General features: G+C 43.3%; 1 protein-coding gene across 3 annotated transcripts in view; it reads right to left on the bottom strand.

Annotated features, from left to right (window-relative positions):
- KANSL3 (KAT8 regulatory NSL complex subunit 3) overlaps positions 1-13,348 on the bottom strand; it is a 65,792-nt gene that overhangs the window by 39,119 nt on the left and 13,325 nt on the right. For all 3 annotated transcript variants that reach the window (XM_075601871.1, XM_075601872.1, XM_075601873.1), the window contains exons 16-19: positions 12,671-12,847; positions 11,894-11,972; positions 10,727-10,875; positions 10,225-10,346 (exon numbers count right to left, since the gene is read on the bottom strand). In XM_075601871.1, coding sequence (XP_075457986.1) covers positions 10,225-10,346; positions 10,727-10,875; positions 11,894-11,972; positions 12,671-12,847 — 527 coding nt within the window. The remainder of the gene's footprint in view (positions 1-10,224; positions 10,347-10,726; positions 10,876-11,893; positions 11,973-12,670; positions 12,848-13,348) is intronic.

Raw genomic sequence — 13,348 nt, 5'->3', positions numbered from 1 at the left:
CACGCATTTCGCTTCCACAGATACCAAACCCCTTCAATTCTCAGTAATAGAATGTTGTGATGATTCTGAAAATATATGATGATAGAGATAGATGCCATTTCCTTTATCGAGCAACTGCATATCCAAAGAAAGGTTGCTTGCATAAAATAAGGTTTTTAGTATTGTGTATAATTTCTGTATTTTCCCATTTTTTAAGGGAACCTCTTTAAAGGGTGTATCATACACTAGGAACAAGAATCAATTTATGGGTCAAGTGTCTCCACCAACCAATGAAACCTGTGTAAAAATGTATGTTCAGTCAGATAACAATTTACAGGAAGGGTGTGGCCTTAATTTTGCCGTTTTTAATTTCATCATTAAACCAAGAACAGGTTCAGATCAGGCTTATGGCCTTACAAAACAGAATGGCTTTAGATTACATTTTAGCATCAAAAGGAGGTGTATGTGCCCTAATTAAAGAACAATGTTGTGTTTTCATCCAAGATCAGAGTGGCAAGGTACAACATGAGTAAGATAAGATAGAAGAAATTCAAGAAAGACTTAGGAAGGAAGGTGACACAGACTGGGACCCTTTGGGGCTGACTGGATTGGTAGGATCACTGAGAGCGAAATTTTTGAATGCGGTAATGTGTGTGATTGTGATACTCGTTGTCATCTATGTTTGTGTTACGTTTGTCAAAGGCATGATCCACAAATGTGCTACCCCCTCTGCAGACATAATGCCATTGTTTGCAGAACCAATTTACAGCAGTCCCTTGAAGAAAGAAGATGCCAAGTACAATGTTCTAACTCTGGAAAATAATTTGGTTGCAACACCATACTACGAGACTATGACTACATTTAGCAGCCACCCTCGTGCACTGTCCTATACCCTCAAGCAGCATTATGAGATGATGGAGCACCCTTGTGCCTCCCAACGTGTTTCTGGACTAAAATCATACCAATAATTCTCAAAAAACTATGTTTTAAACAATCAGAGGAGGGACTGACAAAGTTGAGACATTAGGGGGTCTGGCATAACAACATAACAGCATTTAGGATGAAGCCATTTTGTGTGAATATTTCAATCCGCCATCTTGTCTTGTCTCTGTGAGTCTTAATTTCTGTGTTTCATTTCTGTATAAACAAATGTTTGAAGCAGAGAATGGAATGTTTTCGCTCCTAGCTGATTTTATTGATTCTTCCTCATCCAATCAGCGTCAAATTGAAAGTGTAAACAGGCCAAAGGTTGTGAGAACCCGTGAGATAAGAAACTGTTTCTCACACAATGTGCCAAGTGGCAGAACTGACATCACATTTAACCCCATAATGATTTTTAGCTTACATACAGTTATTCAGTATTATTATGTATTACAAAATGACATCAGCTTTAGTATTGTTATGTATTACAAAATGAGGTAATATTAGTGACGTGCAAGCCCCCCCATAAAGGGGTGGAGCTTTAGGTTTTAGGGTATAAATATATGGCATATCGTGTTATTGTTAGAGAGCTTTTTTTCCAAAAGCTGTCTCCTTGTGCACTTGACTTGAATAAATTCACGTGTTATTCTGTTTCAAAATAACCTCAGACTGTGTTTTTTATTTACGCTTTTCTCATTCCCCATGCAAGACTATAACATCAGCTGATGTGATATGAAACTATGTGCATGGTCTCTTCACCCACAGGAATGTTTAATCAACTGAATCTTTTGTAAGCCCTATATACACGAATCACCGGATCCGGACTGTATTTGTGATCTGTGGTATGTTTAGCTTAGCAAACTTGATTTGTTTATTGTGTCCTGTTAATTGTCCAGCTTGTAACAGGCAGATGTATTGGGCGGAGGGCATGAGACTGTTTAGATGTATAAATTTGAAAGAAGTAAAGGGGAGCATTGCAGGGTTTTAGCATTGCATTTTAAGATTGTTAATCTTCAAGTGGTAATCTTTAAGTGAATATGTAGTTAGACTGTAGTTGGACTAGAGGCGGACTGGGAGTGGTCTTTTTACAAATTCTTCTACACAAGGCATCACATGGTGAGCTCAATTGACCACACTATTATCCCATGCTTGTTAGCCTGAACAATTAACCCTCTTGAACACTTTATTTACTGCAGTCTCTCCCAACACTTGTCTGCTCACAACTGCCTCTCCTATCTGCCAAATCCCTCTCCGATCTCCTAAGCAATCCCTTAAGAGACCTTAACACTGCCAAATGCAGCACACTTTCAGTGGCAAGTAAAAGGCACACATCTGCTGTCTACTAAATGCGCACACTACTTGGCTAAGCACAGCTTCATGCAAAGTTATCTACCTTTGTGATAATGAACCTGCTACTTACCTCAAGTCTGCTATTTACTCTGGCCTCAATGAAATGTTACTCTCTCTATCCACTACAAACTCGTCCCTCCTGGCCCACACCCACCATCATCATCATACACCCTGGATTACTCAAAAACCTTACATTATCTACTGAATGTTGGTGGAGAACTCTGAAAACTACTACACCAACCACTTCTCACTCTAATGACAAACATCCCAAATGTACAATTTGCAAACAACTACTCCAATTTATATTTATACTGTTACTCTCTTTAGCAGGTGATATTGAACTTAACCCAGGCCCTCCCCTCTCAACTCTATCCCATACCCCCAAGAATACCCCTTTCAAATTCCATCTGTCACCCATATAAATATTCGTAGTCTGTTGCCTAAACTGGATGAACTACAGAAAAGGTGCCTTATGCATAAACCCAAAGCCATCATTCTTACAGAAACGTGGCTAATTCCTAAAACACTCAATGCAAATATCGCCTTTCAGGGATACTCCATTTCTAGGAAAGATAGGTCAAAGAGAGGAGGGGTATTACTTTAAATTGATGACATCTTACAATTTACGCTACTAAATTGCCCCCTCCCCCTGAAGCCCAACCTCTTGAAATCCTAGTTGGCAAAATTTGCCTCCCCATTTCTAAGCCCGTTCTTATTGCTGGCATCTACCACCCACCTAACCCACTACAATCCCCAACTGATATCGCTCAGTTTCTTGTCTCAATTTCTTCTATGAATAGGAAGTGTGAGCTGTTCATTTTTGGGGATTTCCACTACAACTGGCTTGACCCTAAAAACAACAAAATCCAGACACAACTCAAGTCACTAAATCTAACCCAACTGATTTCCCAACCCACACGCACAAACCTAAAATATCAAAACCATTCCTTGCTAGACTGGATTCTGTCCTCTAGACCCAACTCTCAATGTATTACTTCCTGGTAAAATATTTTTATAAATAAAAATAAATAAATAAAAAAACAACAGAATCAGAGAAGGAGTGGCTCAGTGAGTAAAGACACTAACTGGCACTGAGGAGAACCTGGTTCAACTCCCGGTGTCGGCTCCTTGTGGCCTTTGGCAAGTCACTTTATCTTCCTGTGGCTCAGGCACCAATAACATAGATTGTAAACTCCAGCTTGCAAGGACCTGTGCCTGCAAAATGTCTCTATAAAGCGCTACGTAAAACTAGCAGCGCTATACAAGAACATGCTATTATTAATTATTATTATTATTCCAATACTCTGGCATCCTACCTGACATTTTCAGTTACCATGCAATAGTTTACTACTGTATGTAAGGAACAGCAGAACACGCCAATCAAGCCCTAAAGTTCTCCTTATTAGAACATTAAGAAACTTTAACCTACAACAGTTTCTGGCTGATCTTATCAACCGCCAATGGTACAAACCCCGATTCTGTACTCAATTATTTCCAATTGGAGTTCTTAAAACTCTGTGATATCCATACTCCACTATGCAGAATAAGAGGACGGGGGCCCACCTTCCGTGGGTTACAACCGAACTTATTGCGCTTTACCATTTTAGGGATGCCTTGTGGAAAAGCTACAAAGTAACTGGCAACACCAATGATCTCAACTACAGATGCCGCGGAATACATGCACAAGGCAAACAAGACACGCAAAGCCCAATACTACACTGACAATCTTCATCAGAATACATCAAATCCAGCTAACTTCTGAAAGGTCATCAACAATATATTACAGCCTTCTAGCCATCAACAACCATCTAATATCATTAATGATATTACTCTGACAAATCCCACTGACATTGCAAACACATTCAATGAATACTTTGTGAGGTGTGCTACTTCTCAATTAGCCAAACGCAACCCGAACTACAAACATGAAGCTCAATCAGGGAGAACCCCTAAAGTCCCACCCTTTCCCAACACTGCCCACAATTTTCAATTTGTCCCAGTATCTGAAGAGGAGGTAACGCAAGCGCTCCTCAAATTAAAACTAAGCAGCCAATAGACCTGACCTGCAGCAATCAAAGTTCCTACGACTTGGTGCACCAGCCATTGCCAAACCGCTTGCTTTCCTAATCAACTCTATTTTGTCTTCAGGTCATATTCCTAAGACCTGGAAAAATGCCAGAGTTGTCCCAATCTTCAAAAATGGGGACAAAAACACGGTTTCAAACTACAGGCCAATCTCGCTTCTCCCAATACTACCCAAAGCATTGGAAAAATGTGTTCACTCCTAATTAAGTAATTACTATACCAAGACAAATTTCCCTAGCTAATTCCAATCTGGCTTTCGCCCCAAACACTCCACAGTAACTACTTTCCAAAAAGTTTGCAATGAGATCCAGTGTGGAATGGAACTGGGACAACTTACTGGTGCAATATTCCTAGATTTTGCAAAGGCTTTTGATACTGTTGATCATGCTATCTTGCTAAACAAACTTTAGTGCTCTGGAATAGGGAAACCTGCTTTAAACTGGTTTCACTCATACCCATCAGGTAGATGCCAACCTAGGTGTCTATCTCAGGTTCTTGCTCCAACCCCCTGGATATCGCCTGCGGTGTCCCATAAGGCTCTGTTCTGGGGCCCCTATTATTTTCAGTCTTCATCAATGATCTACCTACAGCTTGTAAAGGAGCTTAAATACACATGTATGTGGATGACACAATCTTATATGCATACAGCCCTGTCATCTCTGACGTTGAACATGTACTTCAATCTGATTTTTTTTTTAAACTTGAAAACTGGATTTCCCAAAACAAACTGTTTTTAAACACTGACAAGACTGTAACAATTGTATTTGGAACCAAAGCTACCAAAGACGGAGCTTCAGATCAGAACCAACTGTAATACCATCATAGAGAGCAATATAGAACAAAAGTCCAGAAAACCAGTGCTACAGAAATTCGGAAGTTTGTGTGTGTGTTATACAAAGTCCCATATGAGTCCAAGAAGTTGAATTATATATTCACGGTGTTCATAAAATCCTTTCAATCCAGCATGTTGGATAGATGGTGTGTAATAATATTGTCACTCATGATTTAGCTGAAAAGTAAGCAGTACTTGTTTTCTCCAAAATGGGGATTTATGGATAATAAGGACAAAGATAGCCTATTAGACCAGTCAGACCTGTTCTCCACCCCACTTATATGGAGTAACCCAGTGGTTCCCAAACTTTTTCGGTTCAAGGCTCCCCAAGGCAATCAGAATTTTTTCAAGGCTCCCCAAGGCAATCAGGATTTTTACGCGGCGCCCAAAGTAAAAACAAAGGTGTATATACATACCTAACAGTTGCAGTGCGCAGTTGGTGTCTCTCTCAGACACTCTCACTCTCTCACTCTCTCTGACCTCACTCTCTCTCTGACCGCACTCTCTCTCTGACCGCACTCTCTCTCTGACCGCACTCTCTCTCTGACCGCACTCTCTCTCTGACCGCACTCTCTCTCTCTGACCTCACACTCTCTCTCTGACCTCACACTCTCTCTCTCTCTCTGACCTCACTTTCTCTCTCTCTCTCAGACCTCTCTCTCTGACCTCCCTCTCTCTCTCTCTGACCTCCCCCTCTCTCTCTCTGACCTCCCCCCCTCTCTCTGACCTCCCTCTCTCTCTCTCTCTGACCTCCCTCTCTCTCTCTGACCTCCCCCTCTCTCTCTCTGACCTCCCCCTCTCTCTCTCTGACCTCCCTCTCTCTCTCTCTGACCTCACTCTCTCTCTTTGACCTCACTCTCTCTCTCTGACCTCACGCTCTCTCTCTGACCTCTCTCTCTCTCAGACCTCTCTCTCTCTCTGACCTCACTCTCTCTCTGACCTCACTCTCTCTCTCTCTGACCTCACTCTCTCTCTCTCTGACCTCACTCTCTCTCTCTCTGACCTCACTCTCTCTCTCTCTCTCTGACCTCACTCTCTCTCTCTCTCTCTCTCTCTGACCTCACTCTCTCTCTCTCTGACCTCACTCTCTCTCTCTCTGACCTCACTCTCTCTCTCTCTGACCTCACTCTCTCTCTCTCTCTGACCTCACTCTCTCTCAGACACACACACAGACAGACACTCTCTCTCACAGACAGACGGACACTCTCTCTCACAGACAGACGGACACTCTCTCACAGACAGACGGACACTCTCTCTCACAGACAGACGGACACTCTCTCTCACAGACAGACGGACACTCTCTCTCACAGACAGACGGACACTCTCTCTCACAGACAGACGGACACTCTCTCTCACAGACAGACGGACACTCTCTCTCACAGACAGACGAACACTCTCTCTCACAGACAGACGAACACTCTCTCTCAGACAGACGGACACTCTCTCTCACAGACGGACACACTCACTCTCTCAGACGGACACACTCACTCTCTCAGACAGACACTCTCACTCTCTCAGACAGACACCCTCACTCTCTCAGACAGACACTCTCTCTCTCACTCTCTCAGACACACACTCTCAGGGAGGGAGGAAAGGCAGGAGATCCGTGCAGGCAGCTCCCTGCACACAGACACACACACACACACAAATAAATACACACATAAACACACACACACACACGTGGGGGGAGGGCCGGTGTGCTGCGGGAAGGGAGGGCCGGTGTGCTGCGGGGAGGGAGGGCCGGTGTGCTGCGGGGAGGGAGGGCCGGTGTGCTGCGGGGAGGTAGGGGGGGGTGTGAGGCTGCAGTGCTGCTGGGAGACATCTGTCTCCCAGTGCTGCTCCTCCAGCGTGCGCGCCGGGCCTCCCTCTCTCAGCGTCGGGCACTCAGCGTCGCTGAGCCGGGCCACGCTGAACAGATGCACAAAGCCCCTGCATCTGTAATCAGCGCGGCTATAGTTCCTCCGGCATGGGACATAGTAAGCGCTTAGGTGCTGCTGCTCGCTCTTGGTTGCTGCCGCTCGCTCTACCAGGAGCTTTTTGCTGTCCTGGCAGAGGAGACAGCAAGCGCGCTTGGGAGGCGGGTATCACTGTGTGTGTGTGTCACTTGGTAGCTGTCAGTGTGTGTGTGTGTGTGTGTGTCACTTGGTAGCTGTCAGTGTGTGTGTGTGTGTGTGTGTGTGTGTGTGTGTGTGTGTGTGTGTGTGTGTGTGTGTGTGTGTGTGTGTGTGTGTGTGTGTGTGTGTGTGTGTGTGTGTGTGTGTGTGTGTGTATATTATATAATATTTTAAAAATTAAAAAAAAAAAGACATGTGAGAATAAATTATTTATTAACATTGTGCAACTTTGATAAATATATTCACACGCACACACCACACACACACCACACATACATATATACACCACACACACATACACACACATATATATATATATACCACACATTATATATATATATATATATATATATATATATATATACATACATATATATATATACACACACAACACATATATATATACACACACACACACACACACACACATATTTACATATACACACACACACGCACACATATATATACATATACACACACACACACATATATATATATATACATATACACACACACACACACACACACATATATTTACATATACACACACACACACACACACACACACACACACCACACATATATACACACACACACACACACCACACATATATACACACACACACACACCACACATATATACACACACACACACACCCCCTGCAGCCCATTTTTCACACACACACACCCACACACACACACACACACACACACACACACACTGCAGCCCGTTTTTCACACACACACACCCTGCAGCCCGTTTTTCACACACACACACACACACACACCCACCCTGCAGCCCGTTTTTCACACACACACACCCCCTGCAGCCCGTTTTTCTCACTCACACACACACACACCTTGGTGCTGCCTGGTGGCTCTGTAGTTGCAACCGGGCAGGCTGCAGCCCCATTGGGTGGGAGTGGTCACGTGACCGCTCCTCCGCTTCCCCTCGGACGTTTTTTTTTTTTTTTTTTTAATGAACTAGCAGCCCTTGTTTCCCGCTGCTGGCGGCCCTGATCGCGGCGCCCCTCTAGCCAAGCCGCGGCGCTGCGCACACTTTGGGAAACACTGGAGTAACCACTTAAAGCTGCAGTTCAGGCTCCCGTTTTTTTTTATTTTTTTTTTTAACTTCAATAGTTTCATGTGGGCAATCTCTACTTACCTAAAAAAAACTGCATAGCTGCCGGTCAATTCGTTCTCCGCCTATTGATCGGCAAAGTTTGGCGATATCTTTAAAGCATGCTTGTTAAAATAGAATACAAGAAAATTGGTCTTTCAAAGTTGTTTTTTTAAAAACAAAAAATGCTAAAAGTATTTTTTCTTACTACAGAACTGATTTATTAAAAAAAACACACATGCAGGATATTGCATGAACTGCAGCTTTAAAGAGTGTGTGAAGCTGATCACAATATATATATCATAGAACACTGATTATAGAGAACAACCTTTATGTTGAGTAGTACTCACGGCATATGATTCTGGACTCCTTTTGGCGTGCTTCCAGCAATGAAATAGCAACTTTGTCAAAGAAGCCTAACTCTTTGACAAAGCGCCTCACAAGCACGAAACGCGTCAGCGTTACCTGTTGCCCACCTATCCCTGATGTCACCTTTGTTAATAAATTAGTTTTAAACGTTTTTGATGTGCTGAGCTCAATTTTTACTGTCCTTGTTGCTGTGCACTGCTGACCCTATCCTGGGACTACAAAACAACTGTAATACCATCCTGTCACTAGTTTCCAATATCTGGGCATATGGTTTGACTCCCATTTAACATTTGGGTTGCACATTGATACCCTGACATCCAAAACCTATGTCAAACTAGATGTACTTTATAGGAACAAATCCGCCATAAGTCTACTGGTCAGAAAGTGCATCACACTGCAGATGCTAGTGCTAATTATAGACTATGGGGACATAGTATATTGCACAGCACCCCAAATTCACCTTGGCAAACTAGACACCCTCTACAATTGAATATGCCGCTTTGTCCTCCAATGTAACTACAACACACATCACTGCAAAATGCTCAAAGAACTAGATTGGCCATCACTTGAGTTTAGGCGCAAAGTTCATCTTTCCTGTCTTGCCTTCAAATACTTCTTGGGCAAGCTACCCCCGTATCGGAACAAGCTCCTCACCCCTACTACATATGCAGCCTTTATCACCCGAGATCTGACTCCACGGGACTTTTCTCAGTCCCATGGTTCAACAAAGTATCCGCCCGCTCCGCCTTCTCTTACCGTGCACCCCACAACTGGAACAATATACCCGAGATTCTCAAAGCCACCAACAGTCTAAGTTCTTTCAAAACTAAAGCTGTCTCACATTTTAATGTGGTCTGTAACTGTTACATACCCCTATAACTTATTTTATCTTTAACTGTTCATGCAATGTCCTTATTGATAATGTATAACCCTATTCACCTAATGTAACCATGTACCTGTCATCATAACTCTGTTCCCAGGACATACTTGAAAACGAGACCTAACTATCAATGTATTACTTCCTGGTAAAACATTTTATAAATAAAATAAATAAAAATGTTACTAATGTTCTTCATATTACTGTATTTGTATTGTAAGTTGAAAGGCCTGGTGGGACGCACTCGCAGTTTAATCACCGAGACTCATGAGACCTATAAACTCAACTACGAATTCTGTTTTTGACCACTTATTAGTATTTCTCTGGAGTGGTAAAACTGAAGGATTCCACCTTAAAAGATGTGATGGGGAAAGTAAGGACAATTCATAAAATAAAATATATTGTTAAATAACAACCAGGGCTGTGCAGATCAGTTCTACCCTTCCTTTCCTGTCACACCCTTGGGTGTCCCCTCAGAAAAGGAGTGATTTTGCAAAAAGGATCTATGCAAGTCTTAAGACGTGCACACAGGAGGCATCTCCCGCTCCCATCCTGAGCAGGCGCAGTGTATGGGTACCTGTGTGCTGGGTCCTGAGAGAGCAGAGCTGCTGGGTATTGCCGGAGATTTACTTCCTATGTCCTGCAGGCTAAAACTTAACCCATGCAGGAGGCTGCTGGCTGTGGCTCCGGAGGCTGAACCTGTAAAATAACAAATGCATGCACCAGGAAAGCAATGAGAGAGATATAGCGTGCACACACCGTGTGTATAAGTCACTCATGTACACATTACAGGAAGGACACACGAGGCTTCGATTGAAATGTATGCTTTGCTACGACACTATGGGCCAGATTTACTAATTAGTACTAGGCCACAAAACATCTAATGGCTGATTCAAGTGAACAGGCAATCAGATGCCTTACAGATTAGCACTGGTTTAAGTGTGGCTCTGCGTATGTGTGTAGACAGACAGGGCTCAAAGTGCTGTGTCTAGCCCAAAAATATGTTGAGTTAATGGACACCTTTCAGTGTGTTAGATATAGAAGCAGATCTTGCTCCTAACCCAGAGCACTGGTCATACCTGGCAGTGCACTGCCCGGCTGGCTTTGTACACAGGGTGCTGTGCTTGGCACCAGCCGGCCCTGAATGGAATGAAACGCGCTGGGGGCGGAAGTGCCGGTGATCAGGGAGGAGGGAGCGGGGCTGAGAGGGGCAACTTCAAGGCTCGGCCTGCGGAGCAACAAAAACATTATCAGCAGGAGGAAAAGAATACGGTGGATCTATCGCAGTGTTTATCCATCAGTGGTAATCTTACTGTGTTTGAAGTGGGTAAACCTAGTTAAAATCCCAGTAGCTGCTTTCCTTGCGACCTTGGTTAAGTCACTTAATCACCCGGTGTCTCAAGCACCAAAATTAGATTGTAAACTCTTACAATTTGGCAATTTGGCAACTCCTGTGCCTGCAATCTTCTATGTACAATGCTGCGTACATTGTCAGCGATATATATATATATATATATATATATATATATATATATATATATATATAAATAAATATATATATATATATATATATATATATATATATATATATATATATATATATAGATAAGATATATATGCGGGAAAAATACAAATTGTTCCTACAAAACGGAGAGGAGCTACCTAATTATTGCTACATTTACAGTGTTATCCCAATGACTGTTGGTAAATATAAATTCTTCTATTATTTTAAAAATGTGTTCGCCCGCAGGGCAGTCAGACTACGCCAGTTTTTAGGTCGGCAAAATATTGTGTTACGCGATTGAGTGAAGAGGGGAATATAATACATCAGAGCTTTCCGGGATGTGTCTGCAAGAAAGTCTGGAAATCTTATGTACCCACTATGTGTGTTGAAAACCCTTCATCACAACCTTCAACAGGGTGTACTATGTAAGGCCTGTAATCTAGGATGTGCGCTACCGTGCGCGCCCGCGTCAATTGTAATTGCCTGTGTTAAACAGACGTTTCTATACTAGGGAGGCGCGCACGGCCGTGAGCGGTGGCGCGGGAGACCAGAGTATTTTCGCGCTGCTGCCGCGCCGCACCCCAACAACTAAACGCCCACGCTACCTGCACGCGCAACGCCGGGCGCACACCCGCGCACCACCTACTGTATAACAAGCCTAAGGTGCTAATACAAAGAGACAGCAATGCGAGCCTACTGGCAGCAAAGGGGTTAACAAGATAAGAACAGATGCAGCACTTACTTGGGAGCAGTAAGTAGCCCTGTCAGCTCCTTGCTGCTCACTGCAGACTGACCGACCGTTACAGACAGAGGTTTTACAGCTGCACAAAACACAAGGTAGGGTCATCAGCGACAGAAAACCACAGACACACACTGAAAGCTACTTCTGTATCCTGCAACCCACAGTCTACACACATTTTCACAATATATACTGCCACTGCATTTCATTTAGCAAACTTATAATTTCCCTAAATCTATCTTACACATGTCCTCAAACCTGCTTCACTGACCCCATTGTCACGTCATAAGGTGGTCGAAGCAGCAATCAAGCCAAAAAAGATTTGAATACATTATTTCTGAATACAGTGTGATTCACAGAACACCTCCCCACCAATTACCTGAGGAGGGATCTCAGATACCTGTATTCTGAGTCATTACTCGGCTCGTTAATTACCCCACGGGAGCTATTGCGACTGCATTGCATGCTTGTAAGTTCATTAAAATAGAAAACAAAGACTTCTATGAATGGGACTGCATTTTTATAGAAGGTGGTGGTTGAAACCTGCTTTCTGCAATGTGTACACTTTCAATTTACAATATTTCTGTAATTTGAGGCTGGGTCGTGGACAAGAAAGGAGGGGTCTATGAGACAGTATCCCTTATGAGGTCCTGCTCCTTTAACCCCTTCACTCCCAGGAGGGGTTAGTTCAATAGCAGCCCAGTCTGCATCAGGCTTATCGGATGCTTTCTGATTGGAAAGACTTGGCTGTACGCATCAATATAAATCATGACCTCTGACCTTCCTGCGGGCCGGAGATGCCCCCTCCCGCTGCCTCCCCGTGAGACACGATGGTCACTTTGATTTTGGCACATTTGGAGGGTTTGCCGTCTGGGTTACTGCTGGGGCTGGCGGGCCTTTTCAGCTGCCCTCTGCCGTCCTTCTCACCAGCCTCTGAAGGTTCGGTCGACACTGGCACTGCACACAGACAGGGAGAATGTTAAGAAGTCAAACTGCAGCTGCATTGCAGAGCTCAATATGCAGTGGTTACGAAGAGAGGATAGACTCTCCGCACTTGGACACAAGGGTAATTACATAAATCACAAGTATTCTAAGCACAATGTGAGCAAAGGTTCCTGGCTGCAAAACGGGTGCAATAAAACAGTTAAAATTACATTAACATTGCGTTTCATAAAAAGCTGGCTTTGTGTTTTACAACTGGGAAACTTGACCAATAATGATCAGTGTATATTCCTGGCACAGAGACTAAAAGAACAACGTACAGATGTTACTTTTAAACAATTTAAAGGATTTCATCTTGCTTCAATTCTACACTTCCCAGATCAGGACGATGCCAAAGAGGAACAGACACTCAAAGCAGCAGTCGACATCGATTACCATTTTTAGCTATTTTTTTACTTTAAGGAACTTTCCTGTCCTTTCCAACGTGGTTCATACATTTTTAAATCTGATATTTTG

Source organism: Ascaphus truei, chromosome 5 (assembly GCF_040206685.1).
Source record: "Ascaphus truei isolate aAscTru1 chromosome 5, aAscTru1.hap1, whole genome shotgun sequence".
NCBI lineage: Eukaryota > Metazoa > Chordata > Amphibia > Anura > Ascaphidae > Ascaphus > Ascaphus truei.
This window is presented reverse-complemented; position numbering and strand designations above follow the sequence as displayed.